Source organism: Lasiodiplodia theobromae (assembly GCF_012971845.1).
Source record: "Lasiodiplodia theobromae strain AM2As chromosome Unknown scaffold_8, whole genome shotgun sequence".
NCBI lineage: Eukaryota > Fungi > Ascomycota > Dothideomycetes > Botryosphaeriales > Botryosphaeriaceae > Lasiodiplodia > Lasiodiplodia theobromae.
The window spans coordinates 757,244-778,829 of NW_023336574.1; the positions used below are offsets into that span (position 1 = coordinate 757,244).

The 21,586-nt window shown below is 51.3% G+C and overlaps 5 protein-coding genes across 5 annotated transcripts; 2 read left to right on the plus strand and 3 right to left on the minus strand.

The window, feature by feature from the left end:
* Nucleotides 1–405: 405 nt before the first annotated feature.
* On the minus strand, nucleotides 406–3,524 carry LTHEOB_3241 (Serine/threonine protein kinase; the record flags this gene model as incomplete). Its single annotated transcript, XM_035512143.1, has 2 exons — nucleotides 406–1,025; nucleotides 1,082–3,524. 2 exons carry the CDS (start codon nucleotides 3,522–3,524, stop codon nucleotides 406–408), a joined length of 3,063 nt encoding a protein of 1,020 aa, XP_035363134.1.
* Nucleotides 3,525–8,390: 4,866 nt separating this feature from the next.
* LTHEOB_3242 (uncharacterized protein) lies at nucleotides 8,391–9,275 on the plus strand (the record flags this gene model as incomplete). The annotated part of the gene is made up of 1 exon (XM_035512144.1): nucleotides 8,391–9,275. One exon carries the CDS (start codon nucleotides 8,391–8,393, stop codon nucleotides 9,273–9,275), a length of 885 nt encoding a protein of 294 aa, XP_035363135.1.
* A 276-nt stretch (nucleotides 9,276–9,551) lies between these two features.
* On the minus strand, nucleotides 9,552–11,223 carry LTHEOB_3243 (uncharacterized protein; the record flags this gene model as incomplete). Its single annotated transcript, XM_035512145.1, has 6 exons — nucleotides 9,552–9,882; nucleotides 9,937–10,147; nucleotides 10,206–10,262; nucleotides 10,315–10,634; nucleotides 10,688–10,814; nucleotides 10,863–11,223. The coding sequence occupies 6 exons, from the start codon at nucleotides 11,221–11,223 to the stop codon at nucleotides 9,552–9,554; spliced, it is 1,407 nt and encodes a 468-aa protein (XP_035363136.1).
* Nucleotides 11,224–12,872: 1,649 nt separating this feature from the next.
* Nucleotides 12,873–14,801, plus strand: LTHEOB_3244 (Cytochrome p450; the record flags this gene model as incomplete). The annotated part of the gene is made up of 5 exons (XM_035512146.1): nucleotides 12,873–13,269; nucleotides 13,319–13,498; nucleotides 13,557–13,888; nucleotides 13,959–14,101; nucleotides 14,162–14,801. The coding sequence occupies 5 exons, from the start codon at nucleotides 12,873–12,875 to the stop codon at nucleotides 14,799–14,801; spliced, it is 1,692 nt and encodes a 563-aa protein (XP_035363137.1).
* A 322-nt stretch (nucleotides 14,802–15,123) lies between these two features.
* Nucleotides 15,124–20,829, minus strand: LTHEOB_3245 (Mg2+ transporter zinc transport protein; the record flags this gene model as incomplete). The annotated part of the gene is made up of 4 exons (XM_035512147.1): nucleotides 15,124–15,458; nucleotides 15,510–19,126; nucleotides 19,340–20,663; nucleotides 20,721–20,829. 4 exons carry the CDS (start codon nucleotides 20,827–20,829, stop codon nucleotides 15,124–15,126), a joined length of 5,385 nt encoding a protein of 1,794 aa, XP_035363138.1.
* Nucleotides 20,830–21,586: the final 757 nt, after the last annotated feature.

The following is a 21,586-nucleotide window of genomic DNA, read 5'->3' on the forward strand; positions in this document are numbered from 1 at the left end:
CCTGTGACCTGTAGTTCGAATGAATTATTTTAATATCAGTTTAGTCTAGAAATTATTATAAGCTGATGTAGAATGAGTTGGGTAAGGCTGCGAGAGTTGTAGATTCGGATCGTGAACAACTTTCGAAGCACGAGATTGAAGGATGAACTACATCGATGGCATGAGACGATTTCCACTCTCAAAAGTGATACATGCAATCAAAGTTAATGATTATGATGAAATGAAACCTGAACGGACGCTTAACTCCAGTCGGTCATGCTCGCAAACAATGATCCCCAGGGTATTAGGACGCCGATCCCCGATAACAGTAGTCAACAAGACTGACGCGCCAATAAGAAAGCACATCCCTCTGGTATGCAGAAACGCTAATCCTGAAAAATTATTTGATCGTTCCAATGCCTTTCCTTACACGGCCAGAACTACATTCGTGTCGGTGGTGGTTGGCACAAGGACGGAAGGTTGGTGGATTCTTTGCTCAAAAGGGCCAGTCTCCTCAAGCCATGTCCGCTCGATCGCGTTCTCGTGCTCGTCCGAAACCAGTCCATTATGGTGGTCAATGAGGAAAACAATTGTAGACAACAGTGTCCTTATATCGCTACCGTCGAAGAGCGAAGTAACGCTGGAGGGTCCGCGGAAAAAGACGTTCAGGAAACGAAGCGCGAGAAGCTCCATGTCGGCAGCCGTGGTGGAGAAGGTCCTGAAGAAGTCCAACACGTAGAGCAGGAGGTCTCGCTGCACTGGATACAGTTCGCCGATAAGCTTGCGGAAAAGGTTGAGTTTCTTGGCTTCAGAGAAGCCGCTCTTTGCCGCGCACGGAATACAGAAGGCCTCGAAATATTTGAACGGGATCAGCGGATCGCCAAGTCGTCTGAGAAAGTAGAGGAGCAGGCTTGCGGTATGCTCAGTGCTGAATGGTGGCCACTCCTGGCCCAGACCGAAGTGAGGCGCGGTTTCGAAACGCCGTGTAAGAAAGCCGAGGCTGAGATCGTTCTTTGGAATATGGAAGTTTACGGTTTGACGATGACCTGTAGTTGTTAGATTCAATACTGCTGACCGGATCAAATGTATGAACCTGCCTTACCTGCTGATTTCAAGAAACTGACGCATTCGACGACAACTATTGGCAGGTAGGCCACCTTATTTTCCTTTGCGACTCCGGATGAATATTGGACGCTTACGCCAGTAAAGATACATTTGTGGAGGTAATTTCTGAAGATAGGGTAGGGCGGTTGGCTTTGGCTATCAATGATGATAGAAGGAGACAGTTTCGTGATTTCCTTCTTGGGCTTCAGAGATTGGTCGAGTATGTTGTTTGGAATCCTCCCTTCAGACCCTCCTCGGCCTCTTACAAGTCGCCACCATGCGCCTTGAGACTGATTGTTAGACTTTTCAGACGATAGTTGTACGGCGCTGAACGCTTTCCGCATAAGTGCTCGAGACCGAAGCTTCTGATCAGCTGTCTTGATGGAAGATGAGTCCGGTTCTCCTGGTTTGGAGCTATCCTGGCTCTCGGGCTCTTCTGTCTGCACGACGCGCGGCTGTTCCTCCCACGGATTGTTTGCCCACGTATGATGAATTTCTTCTGCCCCGGGAAATAGGCTTGGATCAGTGATAGCTTCAGAAAGCGAAAGTAGCTGTTCCTGATCTGATGAAGTGCCTTGCTCTGGGTCATTGTTCCTGTCTGTCAAATCACTGGTCTCTGACACCATTGGCCAATCGTCGGCGGCTTCGTCGGAGGTGCATGACTTGCTTTGTAGTTGGAATCCCAGCTGAGAGGAGCCTTGGCTCGGATGTAGTTCAAGTGGAGCGATTGGGACAGAATCCTCTTCCATGACCTCAGGTGCCGATGAAGAAGATGGGTCAGGTGATTTTGATGCATCATGCTGTAGTGCCCAATAGTCCACGGTGAAAGGTGTGAGAGAGAAGTCATTGTCTATGGTATGCTCTATGGTGTGCTCAAATGAGCTGTCCCATTCAGAGAGTGCGGAGCCGTTGTGGCTATTTGAACTGTTGTCCGTTGTAGAAGCCTTCGTACTGGATGCCTCCGGAGTGTTGGTCAGATCTTGTGCTAGAGAATCCTCTCGTAGTCTCAGTATCTGGCCACTGCTTTCAAGGACTGGTGCTATTGCTGTCTGAATTGTCTTTTTCGTTGAATCATGGCGAGGAAACGGTTGTCTCGGGCCTCCGGGAGTAGTTTGAATGTCATCAGCCAAGCTATCGTTTGAATCTGACAGAGCCTCCTCGGCCAGACAGCAGATACCGCAAAACATTGTCGCAGAAAGATCATCCCCAGAAGGTGTTGTTATGGTGATCACCACCTCTGCTGCTGTTGGCCTGGATTCACGGTCAAAACTCAGCATGCTCTGAGACAGGTCGAGCATCTTGTTGTCTTGGAGTGATCCAGTTTCCCGGAGTCTTGTAATTAGGGTCGATGTTGCATCAGGATTTCGGCTGGCGTATGGCTCCTTCGTACCATGATCTGAAAAATAGCCGCGCATCCACTCCGTGCTGTGATGCTTCAGAACCACGACCATCTCGAGGAAGACGCAGCCGAGAGACCAGATATCTGCAGATGTGTTGCGAGGATCGCCCGCTGCAACCTCTGGAGCAGAATAACGAGGCGTCATTGCCGTTACTCCCGACGTGGTGCTCCCTGCATGATCGGAATAGTCTTTGGAAAGACCGAAATCAGTGAAAAGTACATTCCCTCCATCGATAAGGATGTTCTGGGGCTTGATGTCGCGATGTCTGATAGACTGGTCATGCAGATACTGGAGAGCCGTTGCCAGACACCCAAAGAAACTTCGCAGGGATGTCAAATTCGGGGGCGCTTTCTGGGCCGCCATGAGGTCCATGTACTCCGCGAGGTTCATATCGGCCACAGGGGATATGATCATGCCCAGGTACTTGGGGTCTGTAAAACTCCCAACGAACTGCACGATGTGCCTGTGCTTCAAGGCCTTGATGAGCTGCATCTCTGCTGCGAACTGCCTCACCGCTTGCTTGGAATTGTTCCAAAACGCCGTGCGGCGAGGAATGCGTTTGAGGGCGTACTGCTTGCAGCTTATCCTGCTCTTTATCAAATCGACCTGACTGTAACCTCCAGCGCCGAGCCTGCGCAGCGTCTTGAAAGGCAGCGGATCCTCTTTGCCGAAGTGTCGATGCTTCCCGTTTTCACCCTTCTCCAGATCCACGGATTTTGTCAGGACGACATGCTGTGTCTGCACAATAGCGCGTCGCACGGCTGGGTCGAGGCTCGGCGGGAGAGAGGTTGACTCCACTGGGAAGCAAAAGTCCGAGAAGCCAGACTTGAGCAGGTCTTCGAGGATGTCCAAGCGCCCAATGATCCAAAGAACGATGTATGCGCGCGGCGCTTGGCTGTAGACCTCATCCTGGCCCTCGAGGAGTGTCGCGACCTGCTCAATCTCCGCATCCGACAGTGTTCGGGTCTCGTCGCTTGAAGGAAAGAGTTTGGAGAGGCGCTCCGCGGCCAGATCGAGTGCGGGCACGGTAAACTCGGCCATTGCTGGTTCTACAGTTAGCGCGCCGTGTCCCGCGTCTTCGCTCACAGCATACTTACTCCAACTTGCGAAAAGGTCTTTCCATGAATCAAACGAGTGTTGGTTTTCGCATGATCGCAAGAATCGCAGCCTTGCGTCCTGACTCTAGACGACGCGTCGTCAGATGAGACACCCCGCTTATTTGCAGCTGATCCCCCCTCGGCCCTCGCTATCGCTATTGATAGCTCCGGTGTGCCACAATACAAGCCACCGGGGCGGGAGAGCGAGGTTGTGGAACTCCGAAAGCCGAACTGCATGCACCGTGCCGCAAAGGTGATGTCACTGCCTTGATTGCGCTTAGCGGAATCCCTTTTGACTCACTCTGATACTGCGACTTTCAATAATGGACTGCACTTTCGTTTTTGGACGTTGATCTTATTTGTAATTCGTAGAGAGTGCTCAAGATACATTCCAATGACGCTGAAGTACTCCAAAGAAACCCTCCCGCTTCTTAGCCTCTTCCCTTCGGACTCATTCTGGCATGTATACATGACCTTCAACCATGCTCACACAAATACCTTCATGGAGATCCTAAAAAGTAGAAATGTGTGATAACGTTAATTAGCCAATTGTGTAGCAGAGTATTGCCTGATAGATAGGCTTCTTAGATTACCTATTCCTGGTCCTGTTGAGAAGACTTCTTGTTCAGTGAGGTGTTAAGATTGCAGATTTGGTCCAGTGTGAGGGCATTGTTTGTGTCGGATGGAAACGTGTGGAGGTCTCTCGAGAACTCTACTTCCGGTGAGACCAGCGGAGCCTCATGAGAGTCATCCGTAGAGTTGATGCATATGCTGGAGACTTGTACGTCCCCTGGACTTGCAGGAGTTGGAGCGTGCTCGTCATGCTCTTCCACATGTCCAGAGTGTTCCGCAAGCGGCTCGCTTTCCACAAACCTATCCAAGCACCTGTCCAGTATCTCCAATCTACGGCCACTGAGATCTTCGGCAATCTGTGGCCACATGGGGTGTGCTTCTACCATCTTTCTCACTTCTTGCCTGAGCAACTCTGGCAGCCTTTCATTTAGAAAGTGTTGGTACGGCATCAGGTCAAATGACTTCGTAGTCCCAGGCGCGTAATCGACGTCTATAGTGGTGATTTAGTAACAGGTCAGTGATAAGTGTATCTTTCTCAAGCATATGTTGGTAGAAGAGGGAAGGAACTTGGGTATGACTCATACATGGTGAGGGTATGTCAGCCTCTGCTACGTCGGGAAAGCATATTCGGTAGACCCGTTTCCACTTCTCTTCCTCTGATGTGTTGATTATCCTCTTTCTACACTTCAAAGACTTCTCTTGGTTGTAGTTAAGACCTTCCTCTTGTGGAGGCCGTTCGCGCTCGGCACATCTCTCAGCCTTTCTGACATGCTGCTCCAACAAACTATCGCTTTCAAACTCCTCATAGCATCTTGAACATTGTTTGACATCAGGCCGGACATGTCTTCGGTACAGGTGCTCCTTGACTCGATGAGTAGTAGTCCATCCTGGGTACGCACAGATGGCCAGGTTCGGAGTCTGACCGGGATGCCTTTTTGCAAAGGGGCAGGCGAGTTTCCTCGTCCTATTTTTGACTTCAGAGGCCTTGGAGGAAGTCATTCGTAGCCCTTTACCATCATCTTCGTCATCCTTCCCACCACCATTGGTAGAGGATTTTTCCTTCCTTCGCTTCTTTGCATTTACGCCGAGGTGTGAAGTAGACGCTTGGGGACTTGACTTTGAGTCTTGCAATGACCCCGATGATGTCGATGAGCTGGAGCTCACGGCACATGCTCTTGCAGCTAGTGATTCCTCCATGATGTCACGGGGAACACACCCCACTGGAGGTGGATAAATGAGCTCCTGTAACAGGTCGTGGAATTGTTCCATAAGCCCATCCACCAATGACTCTTTTGCATCGATGAGCACGGACGGGAGAAACTCTCCACAATTTGTTTCTTCATCGTCTCCGGAAGCTGTGGCACTGCGTGCATCCGCCTCATCACGTGTAGTACGGATTGGCACCGTCAGGTGCTGTTTCGTGTGGTTCTCCGCAGCCCGGCTTTGTTCTTGACTGGCCTCACTGCAAGCTTGGTGAGCTCCATGGTCTGGAGATCGTGGATCCTGGCGCGACTGCTCAGACGTGTATTCATTATCCTGACGGTCATCACTCCTACGGCCAAGCGCTTTTGATGAGCATGGACGACATGTTCTCAGCTCGCACCTCTGACACTCGAAGATGAACCAATGCGGGCCAGAGTGACACATGTTGCATATCCAATGGATGAGAGAGTTGTCTGATTTTGCCATCTTAAATGAATGTTCGCAGTAGCTCGTTATAGCCATGGTTTCGATCGGAGCAGGTGGTCGTAAGTCAGATGCGTATCAAGCTGCAAAGAAAGCTTTCAGTGCCAAATGCTTGGGTAATGCGCTGAGCCTGTCTTGGAAGAAAGGGATTTATTGACAGCCTGGAAAAGCAGTGAATGTGGAAGCGTCGGGCGGTTGCTACACACTAGCCTGATGAGAATTCAAGACATAGATATAGGCACTCGGGTGAGACTGTATGGTTCGAGTCGGGTGGGGTAAAAATTCTGAGTAACGTATTGACGAAAGGCCGAGTTTGGAATGCGCCGGTGCGCAAAGCTCACGCGCGCATATCCAATTTAAAATGGTGCCACATGGATATGTCAAGCCCTGATTTGACAGTTGAAAGTGGCAGTTCCCGTGGCTGCGGGGCAGCATGCAACCAGCGAGCTTGGGGATCAAGATGATTTGCCCATTGGCGTGAAACGCTGCAGGCTGTAGGATGTAATGCTGAATGGCCGCCCTGGAAATTCGCTACGTCATCCCCCCTTACAGTCCCCTCTTGCAGCCGATGGCTAGCGTGGATTTGCTTTTTTGCTCCTGTCATGGGTAGCTTCAGCTATCGTCCGGGCATGTATGTAGAGTTTTTAACTCTACATTCTTGCCCGTACAATGGCTTTAACTACCCGTATATGTTATTTTTCTAAGGCAGAGCTGGGGCATAGTTATACTATGTTCTAGAGGCCTGCTATTCTTCGCGCTAGCCATCGGCTGCGAGAGGGGGCTGTACGCCTAACGAAATTGAAGTCGTGCTAAATTGCCCCGTCCAACAAAAGTAACACTAGGCGGCTGTCGCATATGAAACAAACTTCCCCTAGGATCTCGACGCTTGATGCGCACGTTTGAGAGCTTGATGTACTAATATAAATTATTTTCAGCTTCATCTGAAGTCTTGGCATTTTTCACTACACAGTCGACTTTCCGAAGAGACATTGTAGAAGTAAAAGCCATCATCAGGCCAAGCAAACAGAATTGCGTCAAAAGAAGAGAAAAATCCTAAGTTACCGCAGTGTTGCCAGCAAAAATTCACTAGAGAATTTGTTTTTTTGTTAACAAATATGTGCGACCAACGCTTCATGCAGCTTCAATATGGTCACTTACAGAGATACTGCAGCTAATAGCTAGCGCGACGAATAGCAGGTCCATAGAACATAGCATAAGTATGCCTCGTTCCCCTTTTTTCTGTATAGAAAAAAAATATATAGGCAGGCGAAACCATCGTCCAGATGTGATGCCTAGAGTCGATTCGGTGCGACGGAAGGTTGTATTGATGGGATGTTTGGTTGTGCAATCGTTTGTGAGTTGTCCCGTTTCCGATGGATTATCTGGGGGATTCTACGATATTCGCCTCTATGCATTTGCTGTTTACTGTTTGTTGGCTACCAGCAGCGCATAAATTCCCCACTGTCAGCAGATATTCTATGCATCATTCTGCGCATTCTTCAGTTTCCTTTCTCCACAAACGGCTCTCTGAAACCATTCCAAACCAAGGCAACCAAAGACAGACGATCAGTTCAGTGTTCTGAGCTCACGATGAAGGATGAACCGTGCCAAAGTTGCATCAAAGATCCGTCTGGCCACTGCGGCTCCCACAAGACAGCAGAACCAGCACAGCAGTCAATGCAGAAAGACACAGAGACACGCCAGCAGCCGTTGCCCCAGGAAGCGGCAGAACAAGTGCAGCCACCCTGGTCGACGCCAATGGTGCAGCAAAAGCTACGAACCGAGACGCAGCCCCAAGGAAATCCCGTAGAGACATGGTACTCGGAGACAGTGAGAGCATGTGTGGATTATCGGGACCACGAGCCGGCGAGAGAGGATGGGCATGAAAGATTGAAGTTTGGGGTGAGCGAGCAAGATAGGGTGTTGCGGCTGGCACTGGAGGAGGTTGTAAGGCAGCATAGAGATAGAGCGACTATAGACGTCCCCAGTGGGCTTCCAAGTAACGAATCTGCTAGAGCCAACAGATTTGGCGGAAGTGAGGAAAGGGGAGGGAAGGAGGGCAAAAGCGACCCATGAGCGTTATTTGGTTCACCCCCCAACGTCGGTGGGAATTAGTCTGGAGAGGCGAGGTGGGTCTCTAGGCAGCCATATAGGATGACTTCTAGTGTGAACTTGTCATTGTGGGGTTAGTATAGTCAGCCAGGGTGGGGGCCACTGCCGCATGGCATTTCTTACCAGGAAATGTATGCGCACTGCTTTCATGCTTCCGAATTCCATTACAACATGCCACATATCATTGTTTCAGAGTCCGCTGTTCCTTCTTTTTTCCCCTTTCTCGTAAGCAGTCAGTTAGGAAGTCCTGCTGTGAACTTAGCCACGTGCTGATGTCCTGTATCTGTCATTGTGGCTGAGCAAGGCTCGATTCTGCACTGCCCACCCATCAGTCTTCACACTGGAGTGAGCACAACAATTCAAGTAGTACATAAGTTCTATGATCTACTGCGACCCATATCGTAACCCCTGCCATCCATCGCCCCAAAAGGCCAAGAAAATGTCAGACGCCTGGTTCCAAACCAAACTCACCACCGCCGCCGCTGCCGCCGAGGACGACAACGCCGTCAGCGCGCTCCGCATCTACACCCCTCCCCTCCAACGCCTCTTCACCGGCACCGCCTCCGCCGCCACCACCGCCGACACCCTCATCGCCAGCAACCTCGACGACCGCGCCGAGCTCCTCTGGCACCTGATTTACGCCGCCGCCGCCGAGCTACCCGAACACCACGCCGCCCTCGTCAATCTCCTGCTGGCACTGCAATCCCGCAACCAACAAACCCAACCCTCCCCCGCCCCCGCCCTCGCATCCTGGCTCACCCTCTTCGGCCCCACCTGGCGCGCCCGCCTTGACGCGCTGCGGGCCGCCCGCGAAGACGGGTTCGATCGAGCAGCGCGGTTCGACGCGGATGGAAAGAAGCTGCCGCGTGAAGGCGACATGTACGTCAATTTCCACGCTTTTTCGGCGCGGTTGCTGGGAGCGGGGTTCGCGCCGGACGCCAGGGGCATGCTGCGCGATGCGGCGTGGAAGGCGTTGGCGGGGGTGCTGGAGAGGGAGGTGGAGGGGTATGATGGCGGGATTGTGAGGGAGGGGCGGTTTGAGATTGAAAAGTTGGTGTTGTTTTGGTTGGATGTTTGGGCGGGGGTGCAATGGGTGGTTTTTGCGGGGGAGGAGGTGAGGGGTGGGGAGGGGCAGAAAGGGCAGCAGGAGGGGGAGAGTGGGGGTTTGTTGGAGGTGAATGGGTTGTGGAAAGGTGCGGAAGGGTTTTCGGAGGAGCGGTGGGGATTTTGGAGGGAGAGGTTGAGGGGGTTCTTGGAGGTGAGGGGGGCGGTGCCGGAGCCCGTCAGGGGTGTTGTGGAGGAGGCGGTGAGGTGCATGGAGTGAGGATGCGAGTTTGCTCATGTTGCGGAGGTTGTGTGGGGTGGTAGAATAACTGTTGGAAATTGCAAGTCGATTTTGGAAGAGTGTTTGGAATGTCGTAATTTATTTCCCGGTGTCCGCTCTGGAGTCACAGACGTGTTGAACTCTGAGATATGTCCACTCCTTATACCCCTCTTCTCCGAGCTGTGATACTCATGTGCGTCCTTGCCAGATAGAAGAGAAAAGATCATTCACAGAAACGTAGAAATTCTACCTCCTCACGTGGCTATACGAAGCATCTTATGGAAGACGGGCCTCAATAATCCAAAGTTGACTGCGACATTCCCAGATTTTCTTCAGCCTTAGTCCAGCAGCTCCGAGGAGGACTTGGACCTCGGCAGGGGTACGCTCGATACCGTTATGCGCTGCCAACATGATCATGTCCAGCTGGTAGAGAGGGCGCATGTACTCGCCGTAGTTGGCCGGTAGGGGTGCCGGTGCGGGTGTGAGCTCTGGATGGCCGGTCGTGGTGTTCATTACCTGATCGCAAACCAAAACCCTGGAATTTCTGGACATGGCCTTCCGCACCCCAGTGAGAATCTTGACGCAGTACTCGTCTGACCAGTCGTGGCTGCAGAGAAGCTCGTTAGCATGAGGCAGCAGCAGGATTGAGAATCAAACTCACATGATGGACCGCAACCAGTAAATGTCGGCACCCTTGACTGGGTTCTCCGTGAAGAAGTCATGTGGCATGAACTTGACCTGACCCGAAGCGACAGCCTGTGGGTTCTGTTTCGGCCAAATATCGTTCTGGGCCTGTTCGAGTACTGGAGCCCGATCCTGGATCACAACTTTCAGCTCTGGATAAACTTCGAGTAGCTGAAGATCAAATTGTCCTGCCGAGTAAGGTTAGAATGCTGACGGGCTTGACTGTGGGTGTGTGGCTGTGCTTACCAACACCGCCCCCAACGTCAACGAGCAACCCGTTGCTGACCTCGTTCCAAGGATAATCTATACATAAATCGTCAACAGGCAGAGCTGAAAACTCGTAATAATGACGTACCATATATGTGGCTGTTCACATTGACCTTTCCAACCCCCTGCATTGCCAACCCGAAGATCTTCAGCTCGGGGCGAGCTTGGAGCTCGTCACCTTTCTCACCGGATAGGTCCGCGTAAGCGGCCTCGGGTAGAGATGGACTGGCACCAGATGGTTTGGCAAGCTCTCTCGCGGGATGCTTTTCTTCAAGCCAATCCCAGCGGGGTTTGTCCGTGCGAATAGCAACGCCCCAAGCGGCGTCGCAGATGTCGTATGAAGGGCCCTTCTTCTCATCGAGTAGGGTGAGAGGAAGGTAGGTGGATGCAGCAAAGGCATCCAGTTGGCTGAAAACCTATCAGTCACGGGATGCATTGAATCTTGTATGTATTGTGCGTACGGAAGCATAGTAATTGCCCGAAAGGCCTCGTCGTGTGCCAGTACTTGCGACACGCGGTTGTTTGCGAATCGTCCCGGTGCAACTTCCTGGAAGACGTGCATCGAGCACAGATAACGCAGAATTCGCGCTGTCAAGGTTCAGCTGAAATCTCTGGAGACTTGAGACGAGCACTTACCGAGCTTGCACTTCTCCACGCCTGTCTTGTCGGCCAGGAATTCTAGCGAGCATCCATGCCTGCCGTCGCCCTCACCATCTTCCAGCAAGTCTGCGACCCTGCGCTCCACTGCTATGAATAGAGCTCTGGAGTCCGTATACCGTTGGGAAATTTCCATTATCAGGTATCTCGGATCAACCACGAGCTCTCTGAACTTTCCCATAGCTGCTGTGAGAATTCTTTGGGCTTCGTATGCCTCTTTGCTTGGAACTCCATTCGGCGCCGTCCCCTTCTTCCATTCGTCGATGACGACTTCAATATTCCCAGTAAACAGCTTGCTCAGCTGGCGTAGCTGTGAAATCTGATCTTCGTGGCTCTCCATTCTGATTACGAGGGCAGCTCGGAAGCAGCAGCTCAATGTAAGTTTTCCAAGCTTTTCGAAGATTTCTTGGCTGAGGATACGACGGTCCCCCTGAGGAACCACGCAGAGTATATGTATATGTCCTCCAGCGGCCCGATACCAGGCCATGCTGGTATGCACCGGCGGTGGTGGATTCCGACTCGGCTTCCGAAGCCCCGAACGGGAGCGTGCCGCTCCGTCGGTCAACTAACAAGCTAACGACACGCTACGCGTACGACGGGACTAAATAGGCAGAACAGCTTGTCCCATCCGGTAGGTATACCTTTATCCATTATACTTTTGCCATTTCTTGATTTCTGCGCCATTATTCAGAGGCTTTGTTTGGCTACCGGAACAGCCCGGGGTGTTGTTACTCGGGGCTTTACTCGGGCCCAACTCCTCCGCCGTATTATATATATGAAGATGCACCTTGTGCAGGGTTACGCATTTCAATAGTACTTAGGCTAGCGTTAACTATCGGGTGTGATTGCCGTGTAGAGCCTAGAGAGCATCATGATGCTACTTATTTTTCTGTCCTTCGCGAGATGATACCACTAAGCCAAACCCACTCCTCAAAAAAAAAATGTACAATCAGCTAAATAGATGTGTAGTAAAAATGCTCAACAATCAAAGGGTTAAAAGGAGGGTAAACGAGAAATTCCTGAGCAAGACATGGGAGGAATGTAGCAGTGATCTCATTTTCCAGCCGTTGAATTTCCGTGGTCAGATGGAGCAGTAGTTCTTCCTTTGGGCGGGCAGATCACTTGACACTCCGCACTTTTGAACCGATGTGGACCGTTATTCATCCGAGGAATACTTGAGATTGTAACCATTAGTGAACTTGCCTTGAGAGCTCTGGGATATCGAATATGCTCAATTCTGCAAATGCAAACAATTGCGTATTCAGTGTATCGCAGCTCGGTTGCAATAAAACAGGATGCATTTAGACGAAAGATACGGAGCTAAACATTTAATTTCATGCTTGAATTGCGGTGCGACATATCAAACTATTCTTCCACGATTACAGACCTGCCTATACGTACATATTGTCAAAATAAAATCTCCAAAAGTTGGGGGATGCCTCTTGCTGAGAACCGACCGATGGCTGCAGCAAAGTATATATAGTTTCCTTAGTCTCGCTAGCCAATGCGCTCACTTCCTAAAGATAATGTTGCATGTCACGTGTACATAAGGACTCGCCCCCAGCCGATCTCTCTCTCGGCAACCGATGCCAAAGCATACGCATTTCGCGATAACTACCAAGAAATATTAGCGTCTCGATGTGCAAATCCCGACAGGCTGTGTTGATCTAAATTTGCATTTTTCTTGGGGTTCCAACAGTGAGGATGCCCACGTCCTGGTCGGTTATGCGGCGCGGGCCGCCCGGCAGCCCCACCACATGAATAATGAAGAACACCTCATGAGGTTGCACAGCCATCACTCTGCAGGGTCTGGTGGGCACACGCGTGATTTCGCGGAGCTGTGGTTGGTTTATCGGCCAACGGACCCCAGGTGGGGGCGGGGGCTGCTTAGTACCTTGTTACGACCCCTCTCAGCCATCGTACCAGGTGATAAGTATTCGGTTGGTCCCCCGCTTATCTTTGCACTCAATTTTCTCACCACACAGCGCCATGACGGGCATCAACCTGCAGAGCGTCCCTACGGCATGCCTGGCGTCAGCCGCGGCAGGAGTAGCCTTCCATGGTGTCGTGCAGTACATCGAGCTGGACCTTATCCTGCTCCACGCGCTTGTGGCTGCAAGCTTCCTGCTGCCAGCTCTGATCTACATCGATATCAACGTCTACGACTCAACATTACAATTCTCGACCCTGAAACTCGCCTGCTTTGCATTCGGGCTCACGTCATCCATCCTCGTTTACCGCGCCTTTTTCCACCGGCTCAAGCGTTTTCCCGGACCGTTCGCCGCCAGATTGTCCAAGCTCTACGCAGTGTCCCTTTCCACTGGTTTACGCTACAATATTGAGTTACAGAAGCTTCACCAAAAGTATGGCGACGTCGTGCGGACAGGTAGATGCTCCTCATGTTGATCCCACGTCCACAAATTGACTCTACAAAGGCCCCCGAGAGCTATCTATAATTCGACCCTCTGCCATCCCCGCCATTATTGAGTGCCCGAAGAATTATTTCTACCAGCATACCGACTGGAGATCCGACCACGTTGGCTTGGCCGAGACCCGGGATATCGAGGACCATCAGCGGAGAAAGCGGGGGTGGGACAGAGCTCTCAACCTTAAATGTGAGCCCACATGGATGATGCGGCAAAATTGGGCCTGGAAGACTGACATATTACCTAGCAATTGAGAAATATGAAGCTGCAATCCAGAACGCCATCTCTGACCTCCTCGAAATCTTCTCGTCCACCGGGGGTAAGCCTTTTGACGTCACGCAAGGTATGCTATGGCTTGCATACGACGTCATGGGCATCGTCGGCTTCAGCCGTGACTTCGGCCAGGTCCGGACACGCGGAGGCGACAAGTCAATGGCCGCCATGCGGGAGCAGATGAAGATCCTGGGTTTCATGAAGCACATCCCGTGGCTAATCAACGTCATTTTGAACATACCCGGAGTTACTGGCATGAGCGGCTTCCTCAGGAAGTGCCGGCAGCTCGCCGAAGAGAAGCAAAAGGTCCAGTTGTTTCCTCCCCCTCCGCCTCAATCCCCATGCCCACCCGTTCTGACGCACAAGAATCCCACAGACCTGGAACCCCGACGACAAGTCGTCCGCCACACAGGACATCATCTCCTGGCTCCTGCACGCCTACGAGACGAAGGCATCCTACGCACCCCCCACCCTGCAAGCCCTCGACGAAGACACGCGCGTCACCATCCTCGCCGGCTCGTACGTTTCCCCCCTCCCCTCCCCCCTTTCCCCTCTCCACCCAAACTAACCTCACCCCAGCGACACAACCGCCGGCACCCTTGCCAACATCATCTACTACCTCACCCTCCACCCACACACCTACACCGCCCTCCAAACGCGCCTCGCCACCCTCTTCCCCGGCGGCGCCCCCACCTTCTCCTACGCGACCCTCGCCCGCAGCGCCCGCGGCAAACCCGCCCTCGCCCTCCTCGACGCCATCATCGCCGAAACCCTCCGCCTCAAGCCCGCCATCCCCTCCGGCAACGGGCGCACCACGCCGCCCCAGGGCGTCGTCCTGCCCGACGGCACGCGGCTGCCGGGCAGCGTCGACGTGTGGATGCCGCAGTACGTGATGCAGCGGGACGCGCGGCACTTTGTCGAACCCGATGCGTTCGTGCCGGAGCGGTGGATGGAGGGGAGTGGGAAGGAGGGGTGGGTCAAGGAGCGCAGTGCGTGGTGGCCGTTTTATAGCGGGATGTATGCGTGTCCCGGGAAGCAGATGGCGTACCTCGAGATGCGGAGTGTGGTTGCGAGGATGGCGTTGGGGTTTGATTTGAAGAGGCCGGGGGAGGGGGAGGAGGGAGCGCAGGATTGGGGGAAGTTTGAGGAGGAGACGTTGGATACGTTTACGTTGACGGTGGCGCCGTTGAGGTTGTGTTTTGTGGAGAGGGGGGTTTGAGGGGGAGGGTTGGGATGACCGGGGTGCTGCTGGTGTCGTGGCGCGGCAACCTGCTGTTGTGTGTCTCGGTCGTTTCAGGCGTCTTTGACTAATAGATGGACGTAATAAAGGCTTTCAAGCGTTCTACCCTCCAGCTAATCATCGCTTCTGCCTTTGCTGCTCAGCCCTCCTAATGCGGCACTTTCCTTCGCATTACGTTGACCAACCCTTCATCTCCGACGAGCTTAGGCAGGGATTTCTTTATGTTATTTTGCGGTTTCACTAGAGCACACCGTTTATTCAGGAAAACTGGAGAATAACCATCCATAATAGAATTCTACCACTAAACACTGAATGGACCGAATGCCGTCTTCCTCTCTGGCCAGGCAGGTGGTTTGCCAAATACATTCCGCATGGCCTTTCGTATGTCCGTAGCGTTGTCTCCATCGCCTGAATCTTCTGCCTCTGGCCTTTCCTTTGGTACATACTTCTGGAATGGACGTGCAGCCTTGGAGTAGATGAGGAACCGTTCGAGAGGTTCTTCATGATGTATAGTCTTCTCTGATTCTGAGCGGGAACTCCGTTGTGTGGAGACTCTCGCTGGGGCTTCCTCAGCTTGCTCTTTCGGCAAAGATTGCTCTGAAGCATCTTCCTTGCTTTCTGTGGATTGTTTCCTCGCTGAGTTCCAAGTTAGTCTCTTTTACATGCGTGGAATTTGGTATCGCTTACCACTCCATAAAGCTGTGTCATAAATGTTGAGCCAGATCAGGTTGACGACATAAGAAATGGCAAATACAGGCGCAAAGACCACAGCTATCGTGAATGCCAACGGGTACTTGAGGATTGAGTAGAGCCGTTTCAACCCAATGGCCAGCCAACATATCGAGCCAGTCAGCGTGACGGCAAAGAGAATTCCAAGTTTCAGCGGGACCTGAAGTAACCATACTGCTGTATTCAAAGCGGATATTACCCATCGCGTAAAGGTTGAGTGGTCCGAGCTCTCTCCCATACTTGGTATTTTCAACTTCCATGACCTATACATCATCTCAAACTGACGACCTGGGAGTTCCTGGGTGATGTACGCAACCCAAAACCAGCACAACCACAGACCATGTGCAATCTTTGAAAGAATCTGGTTCGTGTCAACTGCTCCACCTTGGTCTACTACAAAGTTGGTAGTAGTTGAAGATTGTCCATTTTGATGGTGGTAATGTTGGTACAAGACACTATTGGCAGTGATGCTCCTAATCAATTCACGGAATCCGTGAGAGATGGCAGAAACGAAGCCGGCAATACCCTTCGCACTGACTAGTGCCAAGATTGTCAGGGCAAGCGCGGCCACCGCAGTCACCACCATGCTGATGAGCACAATACCAGGCGGAGCTTCACTCATGCTGAATATACTCGCGGCAAACCCTAGCGGAAGGAACACAACGGTGACGTAGGTGAAGTATTTGATGTCTTCTGCTCCAAGGAAATTGAGATCATCCCGAAACTGTTGTTGAGTATTCAAGAGTTCCGTTCGGAGCGATTGAATGTGTGTTTGATGGTTCTTCAACTTTCTGATTTTCCTCTCGTTGGAGCGCAGCAGTTTATTGATGGGTCCGCGGTACTTCCGTTCGTCATTCTTGGTCCAACGGGGTCTTTCTTGGCTTCGGTCGGCCTCTCTATTTTTCCAGCTCTCGATCTGCTCAAGGGTCTCTTTGAGGTCCTCCTCCAGGACTTGCAGAATATACCGTTGGGATTGGGAACGGTCCTGCAAGATGAGATAATCATTACGGGAAAACCCGGAAAGAGAAACCTGGCGCGTCTCACGAACAAACAGCGCTTGCAATATATCGGTGACGCCATTCAGTATCTCCGATATGATTATGTCGAAAAGCACCAGTTCGAGAGCCTTTCGCTGCTTCCACGTTCCCACTCCGCTTGTCAGTCGAGCTGTTCTTTCCCCCAAATTTTGGCCGTCGTAGCGTTGACCAGGAATGCACTCGACAACGTGACATGTCCAGTAGCGGTCCAGAAAGTCACCAAGGAACCGGAATCCGATGGTTGCGCGGACGATCCTTTTCCCTGAAAGCGCCGGAGAAGTGATCTCTTGCTGCTGTGGTAGGAAGCCTGTTTCTCTTCCAGAATTGCTTTCGTTTCCGAGAAGCTGGTAGAAAGGTAGGTGAAGCTCAGTCTCCCAGATGTTTTGAACAGCGATGGTGTCATCGAAGAAGTAGTGCTCGTAGCTGTAATGCCTATCAAAGAAGTCCATCATGGCATCGTGTTGAGATTCTGGACTTCCGAGATAGCAGAGCAGAGCTGTTTCTTTGTTGGGATATGGAAGCCAAACGATCCTCTTCTTTGCCATCTGTTCTGTCCGCATTCCTCTCAGGATAGCCCACATGTCCCGATTAGTCCCGAGGTACCAGAACATGTCTGCGTCATCGGATTTACCGGGACTCCCCTTCCTCCTCTGTTTGGATTTTGGGATATCGATGATCGCACCCCTGAATTTGTCGTCTGATTTGTCCGGAAATTCATCATCCAGGGACATCTGTGCATTGTCGCTCTTCTCGAAGGTCTGATGAAATATTCTCGCACTATCGGCAATGAGGTTGTCAGTGCTGAAATGCCGATCTAGTCTCTCAAGATCCAAAAGCCCTGTAACTTTGGGCTTGATGTTGTCCCAGGTTGCGACTTCGGGGTCAAAGTCCAGGAAATCAGGAAAGCTGTACAACCAATCATCTGACGGTTCTACGACACTTTTCTGATCAATGAAGTCATTGAATGGCATGGTTTTCTTGACTGTCAATGCGTCTATGGCGGCCTGTGTGTCTCGAGCTCTCTTCTGGGCGCTCGACTCCGGCTTGCTCTGAATCTCCGACTCGCCTCTGATATGGGAAACACCTTCGGTCGTACCATCGAGGGGCTGTACTGGGCTTGCAGGGACGCCTTCGTGTACGTACGTTGCTGTCGATTGAGCCGCTTGAAGACGATCGCCTGATTTTCTGCCCTTCTTCTCAACGGGCAGCCTTGGCTTTATTCCAGGGGTCTTGTCCAAAGACGGTTTCCCATACACCCAGAGAATATATGGAAGCTCAAAACATGTGTTCCAGTAAGAGTTTCGATAATACTGCTCGGAGAACATCGCCGGCTCTTTGGTCTCTTGGTCGAATTCTCCAAGAAATAGGCCATTCGACCGCGCGCTATATAGCAAAACCATGGCAGCCTCGGAAAACATTCGGTTCGCTGGCTTGTGGTTCATTTGCCACCGTCGATTGGAACTCATAACCATTGCTAACCCATATCTCAGTGGATTCTCCCACTGGGCATCGTCGTTATGCTCGTGAAGCTTCTGTGTCTCGATTGAGTTAATCCATGGTGGCGCCATCTTGGATTGGTCAGAACCAAAGAAACCCTGCTTCATTGCGTAGAACAAGGCTGTGTCTCGGGATCGAAACAGGAATCTACTTTCCCTGACCGTCCGGGAGGTTGCCAGCAGTCGTTGCTTCAAGAAAGTTTCCTCAAGAGTAAACCGTCTTAACATATTCCTTTGAGCATCCTTCGAGGTAATCTTCCTGCTCTGTTCGTGGCCCAGAAGTGGCGATGAAGCAGGTTTCAATTCTGCGTCGAATTCAAACTCTTCGAGGCACCTCAACGCCATCCAAATCCATACGTGGTCTTCCAAACGAAAGTTACTGACACCGTTCTCCGTAGAGCGGCTAAAAGCAAACCGCATGCGTTTGTTCTTCAAGGCCAGATCATTGATCCAAGGCTGCACCTTGCTCTTTACCAAAGACTTGGCAAATTCCAACGCATTGAACTCAGCTGCAGTCTTGTTCTCACTATTGCTTAGTTCAGTCGCTGACTGATCTGGTTCGGGTTGTAGGATTTTGCCAATTTCTTGACCTTGTGCAGAAGTAGGCCCCGGGAGATCCGGTGCTTTGTCGCCAGCGTGGTCCTCACTTCCATGATCCGGCTTTGTGCTCTGTTCAATGGTTACCGGATTGGCTGGGATTTGCCGACTGGCCTCTCGACCATGAGCTTCGTCATGCATATTTAATGGCTGCTTGGGGTTTTCATCATCAGACCAACACTTTGCGAACTCGAAGGCCTTGATGATCTGAAAGGGAGTATCGGCCAAGGATGGAGGTGACCTGCGTCCGCTGGACCAATGGGAAGGAAAGACGATTGGGCTGCCAGACGCCCAATGATTTCCTTCAAAGTGTACTTTACCGTCTTTCCAGGCATGTTCGAATACCCAGGTCAGGTGGCCTTTGCAGACGTTGAAAATGCGGTCACGCTGCTCCTTCAAATACAGCATCGACTCTTTCCTTGACGTGTTTCCCATGGCCGGCTTCCTTTGGGCCTCTGGTTGATCAGTCGGCTTCGTCTGTGGTGTGGGCTCTTTTCTTGTTCTTGAAGTGTCTCGTCTCTGGCTTGCCGACCTTGGATGTGATTGCTCTGCAAATGTACGGCTTTTCAAAAATTTGAAGATTTCGAGTAAGAATCGAAAAGCAAAACTAAAAAACGTCAGCCCTATAGCAAATTTATGCGAAATGTCGTAGTCTTACAAACTCGCAGATGATGCAATGTAATGCCCCGCAAAATCACCACAGGTCAGCGCGAAGGCTGGAACCTCTGAGACGGACTCCACAAAGAGTTGTGATTCAGGGTCCCATAAGAACTTCGTCGCGGTGTTGATTGCGCAAACACCGAGGATATGCTCTAGGTTGCGCCTTATGATAAAATCAAGGTGACGGTTCTGAGATAAAGAAACTGGACTGTGGTTTCGTGTCCGATACAGCGGAGGTCTGCATATCTCAGAAGCGGATATGAGTGACGATTTCCACCCATTCCTGTGGGAGCTCAATAGCTGTAATCGATATGCAATCGTAATATCCAGAGACTCTGAGTCTTCAGGCATATGAAGAGACATGCTGCCGTTGTCTTCAAATTGCTGCGCCTTGCCGTTTACGAAGACTGCTATTACCAGGCCAACAGCTTCCGGCTCTCTTGACCCATTGGAGATGGAGGTTCCTTCCTTTCTATGACTGACACTGTCCGAGCCTTCATCATCTTTCTGTCCAGTAGCATCTGAATGACGTGCCGAAATCTCACTATGGTTAGATGGTTGAGCCTGCGATTCTTCACTCGGCCAGTGAGGTGCCTTCTCTTCTTGTTCTTCTATTTCTTTGACCAAGCCATCAAAATGATGAATCACATTTAAGCTACGCTTATCCAATCCACAGAGAACTTGGTAAGGTGGCCTGTAAGTGCTTGGCTGCTCGCCGTCCTGATATTCTGTAGAGGTGTCCGAAGGGTCTTGCATGTTGAATTGGTTTGCAGCATCCAACCACTCCATTTGCCGAATTGCCACACCCTTATTATGGACCGCAAATGTGACAGAGCTCTTAGACATCTTTTGGATATTGTACTTCTGGATAACCACACCGTCGCGGACGGTGTACTGAATGGAAATGGACAAGTGCTCCGTTTCTCCTCGGTAGCGTGGCCAGCGATCGTGAACGAAATCAAGACGAGGTTTCTCCTTCCAATACTCCGGTAGAAGAACCCCGATTCCTTGCTGGTCGTCTGTGGAATAGTCCAAGAGATTCCAGGCGCGCCCAGTAACAAACCACGGCTCCGATTGATCTGGTAGATCTACGCAGAAGAACCCGGACTTGCCGACTCCGAAGTACTTCGTAATCTGCATGATGTCTCCATACGCACTGACACTTGCTGTTGTGCCACTTTCGCCGAAGGATGTAAACGTACGTGAGGTGGAGTCTTCAGGCGGTTCGAGGGCCTTCACATCATCCGCTGGCATCTGTTGTGGGCCTGGGTCTGAAACTGATGAAGGGTTTAGGCCATTCTGTTCATCTCTGGGACCATTGTCTGAGGAATTATATCAGTCAGCCATGAGTTCACATGATGCTCCAGATATTGACATACAGGAGAAGAAGGCTTGCAACTCGTCATCTTCTTTGGGGGATTCTGGTGTACAAAAGAATTGGTCTTCAACATCATCGCCCAAAGGAACGGCTTCTTCAGCAGCAGCCATGATTCTATTGTTGGTAAATCAAGTCTGATCGACTCAGACCGTTACTCAGTGAACATGGCCATGCACGCGGATGTGGCAGCTCGAAGAGACAGCGTCCTGCTCAGGCGGATGCAGTGCTCAGAAAAAAAGTCCCGGGCTTTCTGATGAGGCTGAGACATTCAAGTGATGTTATGTGCATGTATTACTAATTTTCTATGGTATGGTGGCGTGAATTATATTGATTGCTGACGGCCCCCATTAGCGGTTGCAAGGATTAGCATCACGGGCTGGACCCCAAATATTGTTGCTGCAGGGGTGGAGACATGTCAGCCAACCCTTCTTTTGAGATAGATCGCCGACACACGCCTAATCGACTTGGCTAGAATGCATTCCCACAAGCCACAACACAAATGTTGATCTCAGCCTCAGTAGCCAAAATCGCTGCCGCATGACCACCTTGAGTCATTTTCCTGCAGCGAGCCTCGGAGCTTCCTTTGCAAATTTTAACATCCACACATTATTTTCACCCTGCGAAGCCAATCATTTCAGATTTCAGACGAGGGTCCGATGCAATAGAACGGAAAGGGAACAGTGGGCTTATCGGGACCCGGAAATAATAGAAGCGAGCACGAGAGTGTGGTGCGGTAGACCAGGCTGCGACCGGGTAATCTACTTAGCCCCGAAGCCGAGATCAACGACCAATCACAGACTAAGACTGTGAGATATTTTCAACACACTGGTTTCGAGATGCCCAAACGGAAACTCAGTTTAAGCCACC